Source organism: Talpa occidentalis, unplaced genomic scaffold (assembly GCF_014898055.3).
Source record: "Talpa occidentalis isolate TD23 unplaced genomic scaffold, MPIMG_talOcc4v2.1 talOcc4.3, whole genome shotgun sequence".
Taxonomy (NCBI): Eukaryota; Metazoa; Chordata; class Mammalia; order Eulipotyphla; family Talpidae; genus Talpa; species Talpa occidentalis.
Window position 1 is genome coordinate 2398221 of NW_023603184.1, and position 24906 is coordinate 2423126.

Genomic DNA, 24906 nt, shown 5'->3' on the forward strand with positions numbered 1-24906 from the left:
TACACTATCAATAACAATCGAATTTTACCCATTTCTACATATGACAATCAAATTCAATTTCTTCACCCTGTTCTGTAAACCACTCATAAATATAAACGGGAAAACGTTTAACTAATAAACAGATGCCACATCATTCATAGGCTCTTAAACCTTATTGATGTTCTATCTATTAAGTACCAACTCCGATTTCGCAATAGGTAAAAGCAGTGGAAAAGAATGCATAGAAGGAATAACACAAACATGGCTGACTTCATCCTTTAGGGATTTACAGATGCTGAAGACATCCAGCTGGTGCTATTTGTGCTCTTTCTCCTGATATACCTGGTCACCGTGCTGGGGAATGCAGGGATGATACTGCTCATCTGCCTTGAGGCCCAGCTTCATACCCCCATGTATTTCTTCCTCAGTCACCTGTCTTTCATTGACCTCTATTACTCATCTGTCATCTCACCTAAAGCCTTACATAAACTTGCTGACCTCCAACAAGAAGATTTCATATGCAACTTGCTTCACTCAACTGTCCTTTTTCGTATTCTTTGTTGCTTCCGAATGTATTCTTCTCTCCTGCATGGCCTATGATCGCTATGTAGCCATCTGCAATCCTCTCCACTACCCCGTTGTCATGTCCCCAAGACGCTTCTGGTCCCTTGTCCTCGGGTCCTATTTTACAGGTTTTATAGACTTTTTCATCACTCTGCTTGGCATGAGAAAATTGACCTTCTGTGACTCCCATGAAATCCATCATTTTTTCTGTGACACATCCCCTCTTATAGCACTGTCTTGCACTGAAACCCAGGACAGTGAACTCATTATACTCATTGAAGCAGGCATTATCATTGTGGGATCTCTATTCACAGTATTATTTTCCTATGTGTCCATTCTCTCTGCTATCCTGAAAATTAAATCCACTTCAGGAAAGAGAAAAGCCTTCTCCACTTGTGGCTCGCATGTGGTGCAGTCACCATCTTTTATAGCACTATGATCTTCAGTTACTTAAAACCAAATACATCCTACTCCTTGGGAAAGGATCAGGTGGCTTCTGTGTTTTACACTATTGTTATCCCCATGCTGAATCCCCTCATTTATAGTCTTCGCAACAAAGAAGTGAAAAATGCTGTCCTTAGACTCCTTCAGAAGAGAGAGGGCTCCAGACACTTGAAATAGTGATGCTGAACATGTTTTATATAATGTTTTTTTCTTTTTCTCCCAGTCATATTATACCTTTATATTTTTGCTCTTCAGGTAACGTTGGTTTACATTGTTATTTGTATGTTGGAAAAATAGGATCCCCCTTCCCAGCTGTGTTCAATGGTGCTCCCCCCAACAAAGCACCCATGGTTGACCCCAATGGACCACTGTGCCTCCTCCAAATTCATGCTTGCCCCTCTCCCTGCTCTTACTCCTCTGAATGTCTCAGTTGTATAGTCAAGTTTTAAGGTATATGTTTTCAGTTTTGCCCTTTGATTGTTTCTCTTGCTTGTCAATATAACAAAGGTAAGTGTCACCACAGGGTGTTTGTTTTACTCCTTCTGACATTTCATTTCTCCTCCATTCATGTTGCTAAGCTTTTAAGCTCCCTTTTACTTTCTTCACTGTAGGTGTTTTCTTTAAAATCTAGCTAAAATCCATTAACTCTATTTATTTCCTTGTGTTTCTGATGAACCAGTTTTTAATTTACCAGATGTAATCTTGGGCAATACTTCTTTATATGGTCTCAATTTAAGGACAACAAAAGCACAAAATAAGAAAAGAAAGTTGTCTTCTTTTACATTTTTTCCACAATTCCCTTGAATAGTTCAGCACTTTATTCTAAAAAGAGCTTATTTGTTTGACAATAGAAATCATTTCAGAATGCATTGAGTCCATTCATTCAGAAGAATATAGTAGTGTGACTATGAACATTTGCCTTGGAACAAGAAACTTAGATTTAGATTCCAGATCTTCTCACCTTTTAGCTATATACCCTCTGTAAGTCACTGAAATTAGAGCCTCTGTTTCTATAACTGTAAAAGATAAATGATAATCCCAGGTCTGTATAGAGGGTTTATAAACATGAAGTCAGATGATGGATATAAAACGTTTGAAGCATTTCTAATAAAATTTTTCGTTATCACAAGAAGGCTTACATTCCTGCAATGTTTTCAATTTTAATTCAAAATGATTTTCTTTTTTTTTAAAGATTTATATATTTACGTATGCAAGAACTGGGGTACAGGCTAGAGGTAGAGATAGGCGGGTGAGATGATTCACCAGAAACAGAGTGGGGAACAGAACAGGCAGAACATCTGAAAAACAGTGCTGAGGAGAGAAGGGTGGAGTCAGGTGAGGTCTGCAGAGCCATGTGGGTATCTGCCTGGCTGGGGATCAAATTCCTTCTGCATTGACTGCAGAGAGCTTCATAGGCTGTATCTTATCCCCTTGCACCACCAGGGAGGCCCTACAATGAATTTTCTTAATGCTATTCGCTTGAGTTTTTGTAGATTAATATTGATTAATTTAATAGACAAACAACAAAACAACAACAACAACAACAACAACAACAACAACAACAACAACTGAAAAGGAAAATTGCAGTGCTTCTCTAATTTGGACTTTGTAATAGTATATGTTAACATTGCAGAAAACATAAAATACTGAAAAAAAATTGAAGGAAAGAGGATTGTCCTAATAATTACTGACAGCTTAGTGTCTGTTGTTCTTTTGTTATGTTTTTTTGGGTATATATATTGTAAGCATGAGTTTAATTTCTGCTGTGTCCTTTACTGTTTTTTCAGCTTTCTGATACATTTGCAAGTTTAAACTTTGTTAATTCCTTTGTCATTGAAACAATGTGAAAAGAATGTGTTGTTGGTCTAGGAGACTCCCAGAGAGCATGCTGTGGACTTGACATATTGTAAACTCATCAATCTAAAACTCTCTATGTCAAAAAGAACTGGTCTTACCTGCTGAGCATTTAAAGTTCTTACCTGGAAAGGGGGCGGAGCAACATGGCGGCGAGGAGACGCTGCGAGTAAGATCTCCCATTAAAAAAAGTTAATAGGGAGGAAAAGCGGCAGGTCCCAGTGAGAACCGGGACACGGAAGATAAACGGGTGACGCCAGCAAACTGCCCGAAGAAGAAAGTGGCCATAAAAGAGGACCAGAAGGGAGGAAAGCGCAGAACCCTGCTCCCCTCCCCCGCCCACAGAGGCGGCACTCTCCGACCGGCAGAGAGGAGGAAAACAACAAACCAAAACGGCCAACAAGAACAAAGGACGCAGCAAGCGGGACTGGGAGTGGAAAGGAACTATTGCAGCCACCACACCCCGTGAACGGGAGCTGTGGAGAACCCTGCAGGATCCGCCGCGGAGGTGAGCTCCGGGCGCCATTAAAGAGAGACCCCGCCCAGGAGGAGACCAGCACCAGCACACAGCCCCGGCTGCCCAGTAAGCCTGCACGGAAAGGCAGCGCGCTGGAGAAGCAGGCGTGGAGCGCGGTCAGGATTGCGCGGAAAAGCGGCGCGCTGGAAAACCAAGTGCGGATCGGAATCGGGATCGCGCACGGAAAAGCAGTGCAGTTGGAAAGCAAACGCGGATCCAGATCGCAGCTGCCCAGGTCCCTGCGCCTGCGACCTAGACTTGTGGGGAGACGCGCGGAGGCCCTCACTGAGTGAGCAGGAACCAGGCGCCCAGGCACAGGAGCAGGATTCAAAAGGCGCCATTCCCGCTCCACTGAACTGGGCTACAGCCCGCATCCTGGAACTGAGGGCTTTGGAACTGACACCCGGGACACGAAATTAGGGGCGTGGGTTCCCCACGACGGTGGGGCACAAGGCAGACACAGCACCCCAAAGCCGTTGAGGTTTACCCTACCATTCCCGCTCTATTCCCTGTCCCACGGGGTGGAAAATCAGCTCCCCAAGGGCTCCAGGAGAGATCTCTGGCGCCACCTAGCGACTTGAAGCCAGCAGAGGCACCTAGAGGAGCCAGTGGCCAGCTGGGTAGTTAGCCCACGCCGGGCCCCTTCCGACCAGTAGTCTGAGCCCACAGGGGGAGCGAGCACCCACAGCCGGGGCAGACCAGGCGCGCAGAAGAGTGTGCCTGAGACCGGACGTGCAGGGAGTGTGTCCCACATCACCATCTTACAACAGGGACATTTCTTCAGTAAAGACTACCTGCAGAAGGCTTCCTCAGGAGCCAGAGGTGAGCGGGGGAAGTTCGCCCACGCCAGACCCCATCTGGCCTGCAGTCCAAGCCCAGAGGGGGAGCAGGAACCCACCGCTGGGGCAGACCAGGCGCACAGGGGAGTGTGTCCCCACATCGGCATTTTAGAACAGGGACCTTTCTCCAGTAAAGACTGCTTGAAACTGACAGATGACTCCTGGAGGAACCAGAGGAGAGCAGAGAAGCTCACCCAAGATGCTGACAAGTCCCAACTACACAGTGTCCCAACGCATACGGCAAATTAGAAAACAGACAGTAGGGAGGAGAAGAAACACACGCAACCTAGCAACTCCCCAGGGAAAAAGCACACCACAAAAAGAAAAGCAGCCCCCAGATTGCAACGACAGTAACTTGGAAGAACTTCTGAGCCTTCCAGAAAGAGAATTTAAAATTGCCGTGATTAAAAAACTGACAGAAGTCATAAAGGAAAACAATGATAAGGGAAAAATAATCAACGATCAGAAGAATGCAATTGAGTCCCTAGAGAGGGAAAACAATGGTCAGAAGAATGAAATTGAGTCCCTAAAGAGGGAAGTAAAAGAAATGCAGGAGATCAAAGAATTAATGGAAGAACTAAAGAATTCTGGGAAAAGCAATGAAAGCAGAATAGATGAAATGGAAGAACAAATAAGTAATCTTGAAGACACAGAAATAAAAAGAACCAAAACAGAAAAGGAAAGAGAAGTACGAAGGAAAAAGAACGAAGAAAGACTTCGGGAACTATCTGACTCCATGAGGAAAGGAAATATAAGAGTTATAGGAATACCAGAAGGAGAGGAGAGAGATGTAGGAACAGAGAAAATATTCAAAGAGATAATTGAAGAGAACTTCCCAAATGTGAAGAAGGAGCTGAAAATTGATATACAAGAAGCAAGAAGAACACCAAACTTCCACGACAAAGGAAAAATACAGCAAGACACATAATAGTAAAGCTCCCAAGAATCCAGGACAAGGAAAAAATAATGAAGCTGGCAAGAGGGAAGAAACAGATAACATTCAAAGGAAAGCCAATCAGGCTGACATCAGACTTCTCCGAAGAAACACTACGGGCAAGGAGAGAGTGGAGGGACATAGTCAACAGACTCCAAGAAAACAGATGCCAACCAAGAATTCTCTATCCCACAAAGCTCTCCTTCATCTTTGAAGAAAGAATATGGACCTTCCCAGACAAACAGAAACTCCGGAATTTCATTACAACTAAACACTCACTCCAAAAAATACTACAAGGAGTCCTAAAGTCAGAACCTCAGAGGGACGAATAACAATGAAAGAAGGCCAAAAAAAAAAGTTATTAAAAGAATAAATAAATAAAATCAAAGGAAAGACAAACACAATGGCAAATACAGATGCTAACATATCAATATTAACTCTAAATGTAAATGGACTAAACTCTTCAATAAAAAGACACAGAGTTGCAGCCTGGATTAAGAAACAAAACCCAACCTTTGCTGTCTCCAGGAAACACATTAGCTACAAAAGATAAAAATAGGCTCAAAGTTAAAGGATGGAAAACAATCCTACAAGCAAATGACCAAAAAAGAAAGCAGGAACAGCTATACTTATATCAGATAAAACAGATTTCAAACTCAAAAAGATAAAAAGAGACCCCAATGGTCACTACATTATGATCAAGGGGACAATACTTCAAGAAGAAAAACACTCATTAACATATACTCACCAAAAGAAGGAGCACCAAAATATATCAGACAACTGTTGTCCTCTCTGAAAACAGACATCAGAGAAAACACATACGTAGTGGGAGACTTCAACACACCACTATCAACAATGGATAGATCAACAAGACAAAAAAATAAGTAAAGAAACCAAAGCTCTAAATAAGGACCTAGAGCAATTGGGCTTAACAGACATCTATAGAACACTAAACCCCAAAAAAATGGAGTACACATTTTTCTCAAGCACACACGGATCATTCTCCAGGATCGATCACATACTGGGGCACAAGACAAACATCAACAGATACACCAAGATTGAAATCATATCAACCATCTTTTCTGACCATGAAGGTATCAAACTAGAAATAAACCATAAAAAGAAGGCAAGGAACTTTCCTACCTCATGGAGATTAAAAACCACACTACTGGAAGACCACTGGACTAATGAGGAGATCAAAGAAGAAATTAAAAAATTCTTTGAATTGAACGACAAGGAGGACACCAATATCCTAAATGTATGGGATGCAGCAAAAGCAGTAATAAGAGGAAAATATATAGCAATAGAAGCTCACATCAAGAAACAAGAAAGAACTCAAAGAAACAACCTAATCTCGAAGCTCAAAGATCTAGAAAAAGAACAACAAAAAAACCCCAAAACCAGTAGAAGAAAAGAAATAATAAAAACAAAAGCAGAAATAAATGAAATTGAAACTAAAAAAACAATCCAAAAGATCAATGAAACCAAGAGCTGGTTCTTTGAAAAAATCAATAAAATAGACAAACCCCTAGCCAGGCTCACAAAGGAAAAAAGGGAGAAAGCACAAATAAACAGGATCATCAATGAAAGAGGAGAAATCACAACGGACACAGCAGAAATCAAAAGAATAATCAGTAACTACTATGAACAGTTATATGGAAACAAGTTTAACAATCTAGAGGAGATGGACAAATTCCTACAACTCTACAATCACCCAAAGCTAGATAAAGAAGAAATAGAACACCTAATCAGACCAATTACAAGCAGCAAAATTGAAATGGTAATCAAAAACCTCCCCAAAAACAAAAGCCCAGGACCTGATGGATTTACAAATGAATTCTACCAAACATTCAGAGACGAATTAGTGCCTATCCTTCACAAACTCTTCCAAAAATTGAGAAGGAAGGGACAATACCAAACACGGTCTATGAAGCCAACATTACACTAATACCAAAACCGAACAAGGACAACACAAAAAAGGAAAACTACAGGCCAATCTCCCTAATGAACACTGATGCAAAAATCCTCAATAAAATTTTAGCTATCAGAATCCAACAATGTATCCAAAGATAATTCACCACGACCAAGTAGGATTCATTCCAGGGACACAAGGATGGATTAACATCCAAAAATCAATCAACGTTATCCAACACATCAACAAAAAGAAATATAAAAAACCATATGATAATATCAATAGATGCTGAGAAAGCTTTCGACAAAGTGCAACACCCATTCATGATAAAAGCCCTTGAAATTCTTGGGATACAAGGAACATACCTCAACATCATAAAGGCCATCTATGACAAGCCAACAGCCAGTATCATTCTCAATGGTGAAAAGCTGAAAGCAATTCCATTAAGATCTGGAACAAGACAAGGATGTCCACTCTCACCACTGCTTTTCAATATAATACAGGAAGTCCTAGCCAGAGCAATAAGACAAGAGAAAGACATCCAAGGAAACCAAATAGGAAAAGAAGAAGTCAAACTATCACTATTTGCAGATGATATGATAATATACATAGAGAACCCCAAAAAGTCCACAGAAAAACTAATTCAACTCATCAATCAGTTCAGTAAAGTGGCAGAATACAAAATCAACACGCAAAAGTCAGTAGCCTTCCTATACACAAACAATAAATCTGAAGAAGAAGAAATCAAAAAACCATCCCTTTTTTTATTGAAACAAAAAAAATCAAATATTTGGGAATAAATCTAACAAAAGAGGTAATGGACCTATACAAAGAAAACTATAAAACACTGTTAAAAGAAATAGAAGAAGACACAAAGAAATGGAAAGACATCCCCTGCTCATGGATTGGAAGAATAAACATTACTAAAATGGCCATCCTCCCAAAAGCAATATACAGATTCAATGCTATTCCAATCAAAATTTCAATGTCATTCTTCAAAGAAATAGAACAATTATTGATGAAATTCATATGGAATCACAAAAAAACCCCGAATAGCCAAAGCTCTCCTGAAAAAAAAAGAAGGGAATGGAGGCATCACACTCCCAGACTTCAAACTCTACTACAAAGCCATAATCATCAAAACTGCATGGTATTGGAACAAGAACAGACATACAGACCAATGGAATCAAATAGACAATCCAGAAATAAACTGACAGATTTATGGTCAACTAATCTTTGACAAAGGAGCAAAGAATATGCATTGGAGCAAAGAAAGTTTGTTCAATAAATGGTGCTGGGAAAACTGGGTCGCTACATGCAAAAGAATGAAGCTTGACCACTACCTCACACCATACACAAAAATCAACTCAAAATGGATTAAAGAACTAGACATAAGACCTGAAACCATAAAATATATAGAAGGAAATATAGGCGAAACACTACGTGATTTGCACATCAAAGACATCTTTACAGACACATCACCCAAAGCAGTGATAGTGAAGGCAAAGATAAACAGCTGGGACTACATCAAATTAAAGAGCTTCTGCACAGCAAAAGAGACAATAACAAAAACAAAGAGAAACCCCACCAACTGGGAGAACATTTTTGCACCCAACACTAATGATAAAGGACTGATCACAAAAATCTGCAAAGAGCTGATGAGACTCAACAACAACAAAGAAAATAATCCAGTCAAAAAATGGGCAGAAGAGCTAAAAAGAAACTTCTCTGAAGAGGAAATGAAAATGGCCAACAGGCACATGAAAAAATGTTCAACATCACTTGTCATCAGGGAAATGCAAATCAAAACTACCATGAGATACCATCTTACACCAGTGAGAATGGCACATATTAAAAATCTAGCAACAACAAATGTTGGCGAGGGTGTGGAGAAAAAGGAAATCTTCTGCACTGTTGGTGGGAGTGCAAACTGGTCCAACCACTATGGAGAGCTGTGTGGAGATTTCTGGACCTACTAAACATAGAGCTTCCATATGATCCAGCAATTCCACTCCTAGCTATTTACCCAAAGGACACAGAAACATCAATTCCAAAGAACACCTGCACCCCTATGTTTATAGCAGCACTGTTACAATAGCTAAGCTTTGGAAACAACCCAAATGCCCAAAAATAGATGACTGGATCAAGAAGATGTGGTACATATACACCATGGAATATTACTCAGCATTCAAAAAAGATAAACACATGCAATTTGCAGCAACATGGATGGCACTGGAAGGGATCATGCTCAGCGAAATAAGCCAAAAAGAAAAAGAAAAATACCGGATGGTCTCACTCATAGCAGGAATCTAGAAAACTTAAATAAGGGACCAGGAAAACGAATAATTATAAGAAAGTGAAAATCAAAATCAACAAAAAACTATGAACCAGAGACACTTTTAAGGGGCGGGGGTGGGAGGGGAGAGATTGGGGTCAGAATGGGGTGCTGCAATTGTATGGGAATATAAAAATAAAATTAATTATTAAAATAAAAAAAATAAAGTTCTTACCTTTCTGTGACATGTTAATCACTTTAGTCACTGCTAACTTATTGAAATACTTTATAATTTTTAAAGCTGTTGCTTTTCCCTTGCTTTCTAAGTTTTGTTATATAATTTGCAAGCAAATTTTGAAGTAAATGCTTCACTCACTTGCTTAATATTTTGAGTGGAGAAAAGTTGTGAAGTTAAACATTGACAATAAATTCAGATTACGTGGCCACCCATAAGCTTTAGTCAGTAGAGTGTTTGGTTTTTCTTAATTTTAAAATTTTCTATAAAAAATGACAAAGAAATTGATCAAATCAACAAACATAAAGCCTAGAAATATGACTGCAGAACTGAGGCTACTACAGAGGATGAGATGATGGGTGTGGAAGCAAATTCCTGAGGAGCAAAGTTCAGAGTAATAGGGCTTAGTTGTTGGGGCGGGGTGGTGACATACACTGAGGAGTTTTAAACTCTTCCCTAAATCCCATGCAATGATGTAATCCAATGTTACCGCAATAAAGAAAATAAATAATTAACTAAATTAATAAAAAACAGTGTCTCTGTTAGTAGTCTGGAATTGTTAATTTCCTTACAAAATTCTATCTTCAGAGTATTTTGTTATTTAAGGTTATTCAAATTAATTTTTAAATTTTTTTAAAGATTTATTTATTTACTTGTTTGTTTATTTATATAAGCACTGGGTACAGTCAGAGGCATGGGAGGGTGAGAGAATTCACCAGAGCCAGAGCGGGGAGCAGGGCAGGCAGAAGGACCTAAGTATCACTGCTGAGGGGAGCAGCGGGCAGCAGGAGAAGTCTGCGGGCCATGTGGGACCCTCCTCCGGTGGCCAGGGAGCAGCTGGGGATCGAACTGGCGCTGCAGAAGTTGCGGGCAGCTTCGCAACCCAGCGCTCAACCGCTGCGCCACCGGGGAGGCCCCGTAAATTTTATTTTAATTAAGAGGTGTTCAAGAAGATAGTTTTCATTTTCCAATATTCAATGTTTTGTTTTAAACTCTTGCTATGATTACTAGCTAGATTGTTTTCATTCATCCAATAATGATTGATGTGCATTCTTATATTAATGACATGTATATTTCTTCAAGTAAATCATGGAGCAATTATATGTGATTGCTCTAGTCACTACTACTATCTACTACTCTTCCAGGTTAGCACATGATATCCATCCTCACATTGCAGCGCTATTTAAAAAATCTGTTATTACCATGATATCGAAACTGTATAATTATAGCTATTCCTATTTATTTGCAACTACAGATAAGTATTTGAGAAGCATTTATTGCTTAGTAACATGCATTTTTAGATCATTACTCTATTGGATATGCAATGTGTCATTTCACTTATTTATAGACAGCTTTTGTTTCTGTTATTTTTTTTAATGAACTGTGCCCTCAGCTTGCTTTCATTTATCTCTGTTTCTACAATGAGTAACGTGACCTGTTGGTTTATGTTGGAAGAGATGGTCAACAGATTCTACACTTTTGTCAAAAATGCTTAGCTTTAGGTCGTGACTAATTAAGACTTCCCTACTCTCTTTATAATGTGTCCTAGAAAGCATTTATATATTGATATTGCATGTGCATAATATGATCTATAGCAATATAAAAGGTTGTTGCATGTGCTGTAATTTCCTTGTTATATTAATACATTCATATTTGTGTAAGATGTAATTTGTTTTAACTGAGGACATACTATTCCAGTTTTGGGCACCATGCCAATAATATTTAATGTACTGTGTAATGGAAAATAAAACAGCTGTGTTTTATTAATTGATATATAATAATGGTAATACTATATTTCGTTGAGCTCTTATCATGTCCCACAATACTCTAAAGGTTGAGCTGTGCATTAACGTGTTTTACTATATCAGGTAACTTCCAGGTAGATGTCAATGTATAAATCAAAGGGGGAAGAAGGGTACCGATGACTTCATTGAAGATACTATGGAAATAAGCAAGCTGTGGTTTTGCTATGGGTTACAGGGTCATTGCCAAGCTAGTCAAATGTAATCATTATAAAATTAATATTACCTGCAATCATGGGCATCTATTCAAGTTGAGTCAGAGATATGGAGATTAATACTATGCATTTAAATGTATGCGTGACTCTGTGTTTAAACCTATTTTTACACAATAAATGTATGTGTGTGGATGTATATATTCATTTATACCAAATTTCATATGTTGAAGACTTAACTCCTGGTACTTCACTCTGTACTCCAGTGAGAGGATCATTGTGTGGGTAATTAACTGAAAATTAGCTTTTAAGGGTGTGATGTAATCAAATGGGACTGGGACTGGCATCATGAGAACAAAGGATCACAGCATAGAAACACGGAGGGCAAATGGCAATGTGAAGAGACAAAGAGAGGACATCTACCTACAGTGAAGGAGAGGGACCTGCCAGAAATCAGCCCTGACTTATCATGAGCTCAGGCTTCTAGATTGAGAACATGGAGAAATAAATGGCTGTTATTTAAGCTCCCAGTCTGTGGTATTTGGTTACATTACCCTAGCAAACTAATATTCTCAGACATCATATTGTGCATGTGTGTTAATGTGTGTGCAGGTATATATATCAGAATGAGTGAAGAAAGTACAGAGAATAATAGAATTCCCCTGTACGTGTGGGAACTGCTTAGTTAGAGGTGTGGCTACGATCTTAATATGAAAGTGTCTACCAAAAATAAAAAAAGATGCTACAAAAAAGTTTTTTAAAGTCTTTTTTGATTATGAGACAGGGAGTTTAATTCTGTATTTATTTCATTGTAATGGTGAAAAGTGAAAAATACACTTTTTGATACCTACTGTCCATACTATTTGAGATGATAGTATGATCTCATAAAATAGAAAAATAGACAAATATTTCACCTTGGAAAATAAATCATTCCCTCTGTGATGACTTCAAAATAGATGGTTAAGTATCTAGAAACTTTTTGTTCAGCTCCCCAATCAAAAATTAGAGCTCTGCAAAACAACACCAAACCAGGCTCTGCAATATGCGGTCTCAAGGGAGAATCACTGTGTCTGAAAACGTAACATAGTTGTATGAGTCCTTGAACGTTTTTCCTTGGGAACAGGCCAAACACTTCTCCTGGGAATTAGTCTCACAAGGATGACCAACGCTTGCATCATCACCATTTGCCATATATGAGGTGCCCAGAAATATCAGGATGAGAGACAAAGCAACTATGTGAGTCTCAGATCTCCCTGATATATCTTTATAGACATCACACCAGGCAAATTTCCACTTGACCAGAATCTTAACAAAATTACTAGGTTGATTTATTTTATATCAGAATTAAAAAAAAATGAATGTGCAAAAATTTATAAAGAAGTTATTGCAAAGAAAACATAGATTGCAGAAATTCATTACTCACAGGCATTTCATATTTTACTCTGAGAAAAATTTGAGGTTGACAAATTTCAAGGCAGATAATTTTGGAGAAGGTTTTTTTTTTTTTCCTTTCCACTGACGTTGACTCACAGTAAGTATGATGCTTAAAATTGTAGGTTTTTATTTAGAATCAAATAAAATGTCAAGAATCCTGAAGATTATGCACACGCATGTCATTTAGACCTTAGACTCTAAATGATGCCAGTAGTTCTGGAAATAGAAATAGAGAGTGAATGGAATGAGGGCAAAACTCAATGACAAAATTTCAGAAATAATTTTGCAGAAATTTGATTTTATTTTTTATTTATTTATTTATTTTTTTTTTTTATTTTACAAGGTCAATTTATGAAAACATTTTATCTTCCGGGACCTCATACTGATATCAGTGCATATTAGTAACTCTGATACACCCCACTTAATTCCTTTTAATTTGAAGTTTCATTAACATAAACATTTTTAGAAAAAATAAGTATTAGATTTTTGCCTTAAAACATACTTTTATTGGTTTAGATGTATGTAATTTTTATAAGCTTGGTGAAATTAATTATAATGGGGAATTTTGTATTTGATAAATTCTCTGTGCTTAGTTTATCTTGTAGACTCAGAGCATGATCATTTAATAGCTCTCACTAAGGATAAATTTATTAACTGTATGTCCTCTGCCACATCTAAAAAAAATTTGGCTAACAGTCACAGCCTTTGTATAATATTTTCATTTGAAATGAATGCATTATAAAATAGAAACAGATCAGTTTAAGTTTCATTCCAGTTACATAATACATCTGGATTATTACACTATCAATAATAATCAAATTTGACTCATTTCTACATATGACAATCAAATTCAATTTCTTCACCCTGTTCTGTAAACCACTCATAATTATAAACTGGAAAACATTTAGTTAATAAACAGATGCCACATCATTCATAGACTCATAAACCTTATTGATGTTCTATATATTAAGTACCAACTCTGATTTCTCAATAGGTAAAAGCAGTGGAGAACAATGCATCGAAGGAATAACACAAACGTGGCCGACTTCATTCTTTTGGGATTTACAGATGCTGAAGGCATCCAGCTGGTGCTCTTTGTGCTCTTTCTCCTGATATACCTGGTCACTGTGCTGGGGAATGCAGGGATGATACTGCTCATCCGCCTTGAGGCCCAGCTTCATACTCCCATGTATTTCTTCCTCAGTCACCTGTCTTTCATTGACCTCAATTACTCATCTGTCATCTCACCGAAAACCTTACATAACTTGCTGACCTCCAACAAGAAGATTTCATATGCAACTTGCTTCACTCAACTGTCCTTTTTCGTATTCTTTGTTGCTTCCGAATGTATTCTTCTCTCCTGCATGGCCTATGATCGCTATGTAGCCATCTGCAATCCTCTCCACTACCCTGTTGTCATGTCCCCAAGACGCTGCTGGTCCCTTGTCCTCGGGTCCTATTTTATAGGTTTTATAGACTCTTTTGTCACTCTGCTTGGCATGAGAAAATTGACCTTCTGCGACTCCCATGAAATCCATCATTTTTTCTGTGACACATCCCCTCTTATAGCACTGTCTTGCACTGAAACCCAGGACAGTGAACTCATTATAAGCATTGATGCAGGCTGTACCATTCTGGGATCTCTAATCACAGTATCATTTTCCTATGTGTCCATTCTCTCTGCTATCCTGAAAATTAAATCCACTTCAGGAAAGAGAAAAGCCTTCTCCACCTGTGGCTCGCATGTGGTGGCAGTCACCATCTTTTATAGCACTATGATCTTCAGTTACTTAAAACCAAATACATCCTACTCCTTGGGAAAGGATCAGGTGGCTTCTGTGTTTTACACTATGGTGACCCCCATGCTGAATCCCCTCATTTACAGTCTTCGTAACAAAGAAGTGAAAAATGCTGTCCTTAGACTCCTTCAGAAGAGAGAGGGCTCCAGACACTTGAAATAGTGATGCTGAACATTTTTTATATAATGTTTTTTTCTTTTTATCCAAGCCATATTATACCTTTATATTTTTGCTCTTCAGGTAACGTTGGTTTACATTGTTATTGTAGGTTGGAAAAATAGGATCCTCCTTCGCAGCTGTGTTCAATGGTGCTCCCCCCACCAAAGCACCCATAGCCACCCCCAGGGACCACTGTGCCTCCTCCAAATTTGTGCTTGTCCCTCTCCCTGCTCTTACTCCTCTGAATGTCTCAGTTGTATAGTCAAGTTTTGAGTATATGTTTTGAGTTTTTTCCTCTGATGGTTTCTCTTGCTTGTCAATATAACAAAGGTAAGTGTCACCACTGGGTGTTTGTTTTACTCCTTCTGACATTTCATTTTCAGTAAGTGCTTTCCCCTCCATTCATGATGCTAAGATTTTAAGCTCCCGTTTACTTTCTTCATTGTAGGGATTTTCTTTAAAGTCTGGCTAAAATCCATTAACTCTATTTATTTCCTTGTGTTTCTGATGACCCAGTTTTTAATTCACCAGATGTAATCTTGGGCAATACTTCTTTGATATGGTCTCAACTTAAGGACAACAAATGCACAAAATAAGAAACGAAAGTTGTCTTCTTTTACATTTTTTCCATAACAATTCCGTTGTATAGTTCAGCACTTTATTCTAAGAAGAGCTTATTTGTTTGCTCAATAGAAATCCTTTCAGAATGCATTGAGTCCATTCATTCAGAAGAAAATAGTAGTGTGACTAGGAACACTTGCCTTGGAACAAGAAACTTAGATTTAGATTCTAGATCTTCTTACCTTTCAGCTATATACCCTCTGGTAAGACACTGAAACTTAGAGCCTCTGTTTCTATAACTGTAAAAGATAAATGATAATCCCAGGTCTATATAGAGGGTTTATAAACATGAAGTCAGATGATGGATATAAAACATTTGAAGCATTTCTAATAAAATTTTTCATTATCATAAGAAGGCTTACATTCCTGCAATGTTTTCAATTTTAATTCACAATTATTTTTCTTTTATTTTTTTAAGATTTAATTATTTACGTATGCAAGAACAGGGGTACAGACCAGAGGTGCAGAGAGGGGGCTGAGAGTATTCACCAGAATCAGTGGGGAACAGAACAGGCAGAACGACTGAAAAACAGTGCTGAGGAGAGAAGGGTGGAGTCAGGTGAGGTCTGCAGAGACATGTGGGTATCTGCCTGGCTGGGGATCAAACTCCTTCTGCAGTGGCTGCCGGTAGCTTCATAGGCTGTATCTTATCCCCTTGCACCACCAGGGAGGCCCCACAATGAATTTTCTTAAGACTATTTTCTTGAGTTTTTGTAGATTAATTTTGAGTAATTTAATAGACAAACACCAAAACAACAACAACAACTGAAAAGGAAAATTGCAGTGCTTCACAAATTTGGACTTTGTAATGGTATATGTTAACATTGGAGAAAACATAGAAATACTGAAAAAAAAAAAGTGAAGGGAAGAGGATTGTCCTAATAATTACTGACAACTTAGTGTCTGTTGTTCTTTTGTTATGTATTTGTGTATATATATATAGAGCATGAGTTTAATTTCTGCTGTGCCCTTTACTATTTTTTTCAGCTTTCTGATACACTTGCAAGTTTAAACATTGTTAATTCCTTTGTCATTGAAACAATGTGAAAAGAATGTGTTGTTGGTCTAGGAGACTCCCAGAGAGCATGCTGTGGACTTGACATATTGTAAACTCATCAATGTAAAACTCTCTATGCCATAAAATAACTGGTCTTACCTGCTGAGCATTTAAAGTTCTTACCTTTCTGTGCACTGCTAACTTATTGAAATTCTTTATAATTTTTAAAGCTGTTGCTTTTCCCTTGCTTCTAAGTTTTGTTATATACTTTGCAAGTAAATTTTTGAAGTAAATGCTTCACTCACTTGCTTAACATTTTGAGTGGAGCAAAGTTGTAAAGTTAAACTTTGACAATAAATTCAGATTATGTGGCCACCCATAAGCTTTAGTCAGTAGAGTGTTCAGTTTTTCTTAATTTTAAAACTTTTCTATAAAAAATGACAAAGGAATTGATCTAATCAACAAACATAAAGCCTAGAAATATGACTGCAGAACTGAGGCTACTACAGAGGATGAAATGATGGGTGTGGAAGCAAATCCCTGAGGGAGCAATGGTCAGGGTAATAGGGCTTAGTTTTTGTGGCTGGGGTGGTGACATACACTGAGGTGTTTTAAACTCTTCCCTAAATCCCATGCAATGATGTAATCCAATGTTACCTCAATAAAGAAAATAAATAATTAACTAAATTAATAAAAACAGTTTTTCTGTTAGTAGTCTGGAATTGTTAATTTCCTTACAAAATTCTAGCTTCAGAGTATTTTGTTATTTAAGATTATTCAAATTAATTTTTAAATTTTATTTTATTTTATTTTTTTAAGATTTATTTATTTATTTGTTTGTTTGTTTATTTATACAAGCACTGGGTACAGTCAGAGGCATGGGAGTGTGAGAGAATTCACCAGAGCCAGAGCGGGAAGCAGGGCAGGCAGAAGGACATAGGTACACTGCTGAGGGGTGCAGCGGGCAGCAGGAGAGGTCTACCGGCCATGGGACCCTCCTCCGGTGGCCAGGGAGCAGCTGGGGATTGAACCGCCACTGCAGAGGCTGCGGGCAGCTTCGCAACCCAGCGCTCAACCGCTGCACCACCGGGGAGGCCCCTTAAATTTTATTTTAATTAAGAGGTGTTCAAGAAGATAGTTTTCATTTTCCAATATTCAATGTTTTGTTTTAAACTTTTGCTATGATTACTGGCTAGATTGTTTTCATTCATCCAATAATGATTGATGTGCATTCCTATGTTAATGACATGTATATTTCTCCAAGTAAATCATGGAGCAATTATATGTGATTGGGTCTAATCTCTACTACTATCTACTACTCTTCCAGGTTAGCACATGATATCCATCCTCACATTGCAGCGTTATTTAAAAAATCTGTTATTACCATGATATCGAAACTGTATAATTATAGCTATTCCTATTTATTTGCAACTACAGATAAGTATTTGAGAAGCATTTATTGCTCAGTAACATGCATTTTTAGATCATTACTATCTTGGATATACAATGTGTTATTTCACATATTTAAAGACAGTTTTTGTTTCTGTGATTTTTTTTAATGAACTATGCCCTCATCTTGTTTTCATTTATCCCTGTTTCTACAATGAGTTACGTGACCTGTTGGTTTATGTTGGAAGAGATGGTCAACAGATTCCACGCTTTTGTCAAAAATGCTTAGCTTTAGGTCGTGACTAATTAAGACTTCCCTACTCTCTTTATAATGTGTCCTAGAAAGCATTTATATATTGATATTGCATGTGCATATTATGATCTATAGCAATATAAAATGTTGTTGCATGTGCTGTAGTTTCCTTGTTATATTAATACATTCATATTTTGTGTAAGATGTAATTTGTTGTAATTGAGGACATACTATTCCAGTTTTGGGCACCATGCCAATAATATTTAATGTACTGTGTAATGGAAAATAAAACAGCTGTGTTTTATTAATTGATATATAATAATGGTAATACTATATTTTGTTGAGCTCTTGTCATGTCCCACAATACTCTAAAGGTTGAGCTGTGCAATAATGTGTTTTATCTATATCAGGTAACTTCCAGGTAGATGTCAATGTATAAATCAAAGGGGGGAGAAGGGTACCAATGACTTCATTGAAGATACTATGGAAATATGCAAGCTGTGGTTTTTCTATGGATTACAGGGTCATTGCCAAGCTAGTCAAATGTAATCATTATAAAATTAATATTACCTGCAATCATGGGCATCTATTCAAGTTGAGTCAGCGATATGGAGATTAATACTATGCATTTAAATGTATACTTGACTCTGTGTTTAAACCTATTTTTACACAATAAATGTATGTGTGTGGATGTATATATTCATTTATACCAAATTTCATATGTTGAAGACTTAACTCCTGGTACTTCACTCTGTACTCCAGTGAGAGGATCATTGTGTGGGTAATTAACTGAAAATTAGCTTTTAAGCGTGTGATGTAATCAAATGCGATTGGGACTGGCATCATGAGAACAAAGGATCACAGCATAGAATCATGGAGGGCAAAAGGCAATGTGAAGATACAAAGAGAGGACATCTACCTACAGTGAAGGAGAGGGACCTGCCAGAAATCAGCCCTGACTTATCTTGAGCTCAGGCTTCTAGATTGAGAACACGGAGAAATAAATTGCTATTATTTAAGCTCCCAGTCTGTGGTATTTGGTTACATCACCCTAACAAACTAATATTCTCAGACATTGTATTGCACACACATGTTCACGTGCGTGCAGGTGTATATATCAGAGTGAGTGAAGAAAGAACAGAGAATAATAGAATTCCCCTGTACATGTGGGAACTGCTTAGGTAGAGGTGTGGCTACGATCTTAATATGAAAGTGTCTACCAAAAATAAAAAAGATGCTATAAAAATGTTATTTAAAGTCTTTTTGATTATGAGACAGGGAGTGTAATTCTGTATTTATTTCATTGTAATGGTGAAAAGTGAAAAATACACGTTTTTGATACCTACTGTCCATACTATTTGAGATGATAGTATGATCCCATAAAATAGAAAATAGAAAAATATTTCACCTTGGAAAATAAATAATTCTCTCTGTGATGACTTCAAAATAGATGGTTAAGTATCTAGAAACTTTTTGTTCAGCTCCCCAATCAAAAATTTAGAGCTCTGCAAAACAACCCCAAACCAGACTCTGCATTATGCGGTCTCAAGGGATAATCACACTGTCTGAAAACTTAACATAGTTGTATGAGTCCTTGAACGTTTTTCCTTGGGAACAGGCCAAACACTTCTCCTGGGAATTAGTCTCACAAGGATGACCAAAGCTTGCATCATCACCATTTACCATATATGAGGTGCCCAGAAATATCAGGATGAGAGACAAAGAAACACTGTGAGTCTCAGAACTCCCTGATATATTCTTTATAGACATCACACCATGCAAATTTCCACTTGACCAGAATCTTAACATAATTACTAGGTTGATTTATTTTATATCAGAATTAAAAAAAATGAATGTGCACAAATTTATAAAGAAGTTATTGCAAAGAAAACATAGATTGCAGAAATTCATTACTCAAATGCATTTCATATTTTACTCTGAGAAAAATTTGAGGTTGACAAATTTCAAGACAGATAATTTTGGAGAAGTGTTTTTTTTTTCCTTTCCACTGACATTGACTCACAGTAAGTATGAGGCTTAAAATTGTAGGTTTTTATTTAGAATCAAATAAAATGGCAAGAATCCTGAAGGTTATGCACACGCATGTCATTTAGACCTTAGACTCTAAATGATGCCAGTAGTTCTGGAAATAGAAATAGAGAGTGAATGGAATGAGGGTAAAACTCAATGACAAAATTTCAGAAAAAATTTTGCAGAAATTTGATTTTAAAAGGTCAATTTATGAAAACATTTTATCTTCCGGGACCTCATACTGATATCAGTGCATATTAGTAACTCTGATACAACCCACTTAAGTCCTTTTAATTTGAAGTTTCATTAACATAAACATTTTTAGAAAAAAAAAAGAATTAGATTTTTGCCTTAAAACATACTTTTATTGGTTTAGATGTATGTAACTTTTTATAAGCTAGGTGAAATTAATTATAATGGGGAATTTTGTTTGATAAATTCTCTGTGCTTAGTTTATCTTGTAGACTCAGAGCATGATCATTTAATAGCTCTCACTAAGGATAAATTTATTAACTGTATGTCCTCTGCCACATCTAAAAAAATATGGCTAACAGTCACAGCCTTGGTATAATATTTTCATTTGAAATGAATGCATTATAAAATAGAAACAGATCAGTTTAAGTTTCATTCCAGTTACATAATACATCTGGATTATTACACTATCAGTAATAATAAAATTTTACCCATCTCTACATATGACAATCAAATTCAATTTCTTCACCCTGTTCTGTAAACCACTCATAATTATAAACTGGAAAACATTTAACTAATAAAAAGATGTCGCATCATTCATAAACTCTTAAACATTATTGATGTTCTGTCTATTAAGTACCAACTCTGATTTCTCAATAGGTAAAAGCAGTGGAGAAGAATGCATCGAAGGAATAACACTAACGTGGCCGACTTCATTCTTTTGGGATTTACAGATGCTGAAGACATCCAGCTGGTGCTCTTTGTGCTCTTTCTCCTGATATACCTGGTCACTGTTCTGGGGAATGCAGGGATGACACTGCTCATCAGCCTTGATGCCCAGCTTCATACCCCCATGTATTTCTTCCTCAGTCACCTGTCTTTCATTGACCTCAATTACTCATCTGTCATCTCACCGAAAACCTTACATAACTTGCTGACCTCCAACAAGAAAATTTCATATGCAAGTTGCTTCACTCAACTGTCCTTTTTCGTATTCTTTATTGCTTCTGAATGTGTTCTTCTCTCATCCATGGCCTACGATCGCTATGTAGCCATCTGCAATCCTCTCCACTACCCTGTTGTCATGTCCCCAAGACGCTGCTGGTCTCTTGTCCTCGGGTCCTATTTTATAGGTTTTATAGACTCTTTTGTCACTCTGCTTGGCATGAGAAAATTGACCTTCTGTGACTCCCATGAAATCCATCATTTTTTCTGTGACACATCCCCTCTTATAGCACTGTCTTGCACTGAAACCCAGGACACTGAACTCATTATACTCATTGATGCAGGCTGTACCATTCTGGGATCTCTAATCACAATATCATTTTCCTATGTGTCCATTCTCTCTGCTATTCTGAAAATTAAATCCACTTCAGGAAAGAGAAAAGCCTTCTCCACCTGTGGCTCGCATGTGGTGGCAGTCACCATCTTTTATAGCACTATGATCTTCAGTTACTTAAAACCAAATACATCCTACTCCTTGGGAAAGGATCAGGTGGCTTCTGTGTTTTACACTATGGTGACCCCCATGCTGAATCCCCTTATTTATAGTCTTCGCAACAAAGAAGTGAAAAATGCTGTCCTTAGACTCCTTCAGAAGAGAGAGGGCTCCAGACACTTGAAACAGTGATGCTGAACATTTTTTTTTTATAATGTTTTTTTCTTTTTATCCAAGCCATATTATACCTTTATATTTTTGCTCTTCAGGTAACGTTGGTTTACATTGTTATTTGTATGTTGGAAAAATAGGATCCCCTTTCCGAGCTGTGTTCAATGGTTCTCCCCCAACCAAAGCACCCATGGTCCACCCCCCCATGGACCACTGTGCCTCCTCCAAATTTGTGCTTGTCCCTCCCCCTTCTCTTGCTCCTCTGAATGTCTCAGGTTTATAGTCAAGTTTTAAGGTATATGTTTTGAGATTTGCCCTCTGACTGTTTCTCTTGCTTGTCAATTTAACAAAGGTAAGTGTCACCACTGGGTGTTTGTTTTACTCCTTCTGACATTTCATTTTTAGTAAGTGCTTTCAGCTCCATTCACGATGCTAAGCTTTTAAGGTCCCTTTTACTTTCTTCATTGTAGGGATTTTCTTTAAAGTCTCGCTAAAATCCATTAACTCTATTTATTTCCTTGTGTTTCTTATGACCCAGTTTTTAATTCACCAGATGTAATCTTGGGCAATACTTCTTTGATATGGTCTCAACTTAAGGACAACAAATGCACAAAATAAGAAAAGAAAGTTGTCTTCTTTTACATTTTTTCCATAACAACTCCATTGTATAGTTCAGAACTTTATTGTAAGAAGAGCTTATTTGTTTGCTCAATAGAAATCCTTTCAGAATGCATTGAGTCCATTCATTCAGAAGAAAATCGTAGTGTGGCTATGAACACTTGCTTTGGAACAAGAAACTTAGATTTAGATTCTAGATCTTCTTACCTTTCAGCTATATACCCTCTGGTAAGTCACTGAAACTTAGAGCCTCTGTTTCTATAACTGTAAAAGATAAATGATAATCCCAGGTCTATATAGAGGGTTTATAAACATGAAGTCAGATGATGGATATAAAACATTTGAAGCATTTCTAATAAAATTTTTCGTTATCATAAGAAGGCTTACATTCCTGCAATGTTTTCAATTTTAATTCACAATGATTTTTCTTTTTTTTTTAAGATTTATTTATTTACATATGCAAGAACGGGGGTACAGGCTAGAGGTGCAGAGAGGGGGGTGAGAGTATTCACCAGAAACAGTGGGGAAAAGAACAGGCAGAACGACTGAAAAACAATGCTGAGGAGAGAAGGGTGGAGTCAGGTGAGGTCTGCAGAGCCATGTGGGTAGCCGCCTGGCTGGGGATCAAACTCCTTCTGCAGTGGCTGCAGACAGCTTCATAGGCTGTATCTTATCCCCTTGCACCACCAGGGAGGCCCCACAATGATTTTTCTTAAGGCTATTCACTTGAGTTTTTGTAGATTAATTTTGATTAATTTAATAGACAAACACCAAACACCAAAACAACAACAACTGAAAAGGAAAATTGCAGTGCTTCACAAATTTGGACTTTGTAATGGTATATGTTAACATTGGAGAAAACATAGAAATACTGAAAAAAAAAAGTGAAGGAAAGAGGATTGTCCTAATCATTAGTGACAGTCTAGTGTCTGTTGTTCTTTTGTTATGTATTTGTGTATATATATATAGAGCATGAGTTTAATTTCTGCTGTGTTCGTTAGTGTTTTTTCAGCTTTCTGATACACTTGCAAGTTTAAACTTTGTTAATTCCTTTGTCATTGAAACAATGTGAAAAGAATGTGTTGTTGGTCTAGGAGACTCCCAGAGAGCATGCTGTGGACTTGACATATTGTAAACTCATCAATCTAAAATTCTCTATGCCATAAAATAACTGGTCTTACCTGCTGAGCATTTAAAGTTCTTATCTTTCTGTGACATGTTAATCACGTTAGTCACTGCTAACTTATTGAAATTGTTTATAATTTTTAAAGTTGTTGCTTTTCCCTTGGTTTCTAAGTTTTGTTATATACTTTGCAAGCAAAATTTTGAAGTAAATGCTTCACTCACTTGCTTAACATTTTGAGTGGAGAAAAGTTGTAAAGTTAAACATTGACAATAAATTCAGATTATGTGGCCACCCATAAGCTTTAGTCAGTAGAGTGTTCAGTTTTTCTTAATTTTAAAATTTTTCTATAAAAAATGACAAAGGAATTGATCAAATCAACAAACATAAAGCCTAGAAATATGATGCAGAACTGAGGCTACTACAGAGGATGAGATGATGGGTGTGGAAGCAAATCCCTGAGGGAGCAAAGGTCAGAGTAACAGGGCTTAGTTGTTGGTCCGGGGTGGTGACATAGTCTGAGGGGTTTTAAACTCTTCCCTAAATCCCATGCAATGATGTAATCCAATGTTACCTCAATAAAGTAAATAAATAATTAACTAAATTAATAAAAAACAGTTTTTCTGTTAGTAGTCTGGAATTGTTAATTTCCTTACAAAATTCTAGCTTCAGAGTATTTTGTTATTTAAGATTATTCAAATTAATTTTTAAATTTTATTTTATTTTATTTTTTTAAGATTTATTTATTTATTTGTTTGTTTATTTATACAAGCACTGGGTACAGTCAGAGGCATGGGAGGGTGAGAGTATTCACCAGAGCCAGAGCGGGGAGCAGAGCAGGCAGAAGGACCTAAGTACACTGCTGAGGGGAGCAGCGGGTGGCAGGAGAGGTCTTCGCGCCATGTGGGACCCTCCTCTGGTGGCCAGGTAGCAGCCGGGGATCGAACCGGCGCTGCAGAGGCTGCGGGCAGCTTCGCAACCCAGCGCTCAACTGCTGCGCCACCGGGGAGGCCCCTTAAATTTTATTTTAATTAAGAGTTGTTCAAGAAGATAGTTTTCATTTTCCAATATTCAATGTTTTGTTTTAAACTCTTGCTATGATTACTGGCTAGACTTTTTCATTCATCCAATAATGATTGATGTACATTCTTATATTAATGACATGTATATTTTT

At 37.5% G+C, this 24906-nt stretch overlaps 2 protein-coding genes and 1 pseudogene across 2 annotated transcripts; all 3 read left to right on the plus strand.

The window, feature by feature from the left end:
- Positions 1-216: 216 nt before the first annotated feature.
- LOC119254403 (olfactory receptor 8H1-like) lies at positions 217-1164 on the plus strand (annotated as a pseudogene).
- A 12790-nt stretch (positions 1165-13954) lies between these two features.
- On the plus strand, positions 13955-14902 carry LOC119254404 (olfactory receptor 8H1-like). The gene has a single exon (XM_037521507.1). The coding sequence runs from the start codon at positions 13955-13957 to the stop codon at positions 14900-14902; it is 948 nt and encodes a 315-aa protein (XP_037377404.1).
- Positions 14903-21061: 6159 nt separating this feature from the next.
- Positions 21062-22012, plus strand: LOC119254242 (olfactory receptor 8H1-like). The gene has a single exon (XM_037521357.1). The coding sequence runs from the start codon at positions 21062-21064 to the stop codon at positions 22010-22012; it is 951 nt and encodes a 316-aa protein (XP_037377254.1).
- Positions 22013-24906: the final 2894 nt, after the last annotated feature.

Coding starts and splice junctions, on each gene's coding strand:
- LOC119254242 (XM_037521357.1), top strand. CDS start 21,062: ATGCATCGAAGGAATAACACTAACGTGGCCGACTTCATTCTTTTGGGA.
- LOC119254404 (XM_037521507.1), top strand. CDS start 13,955: ATGCATCGAAGGAATAACACAAACGTGGCCGACTTCATTCTTTTGGGA.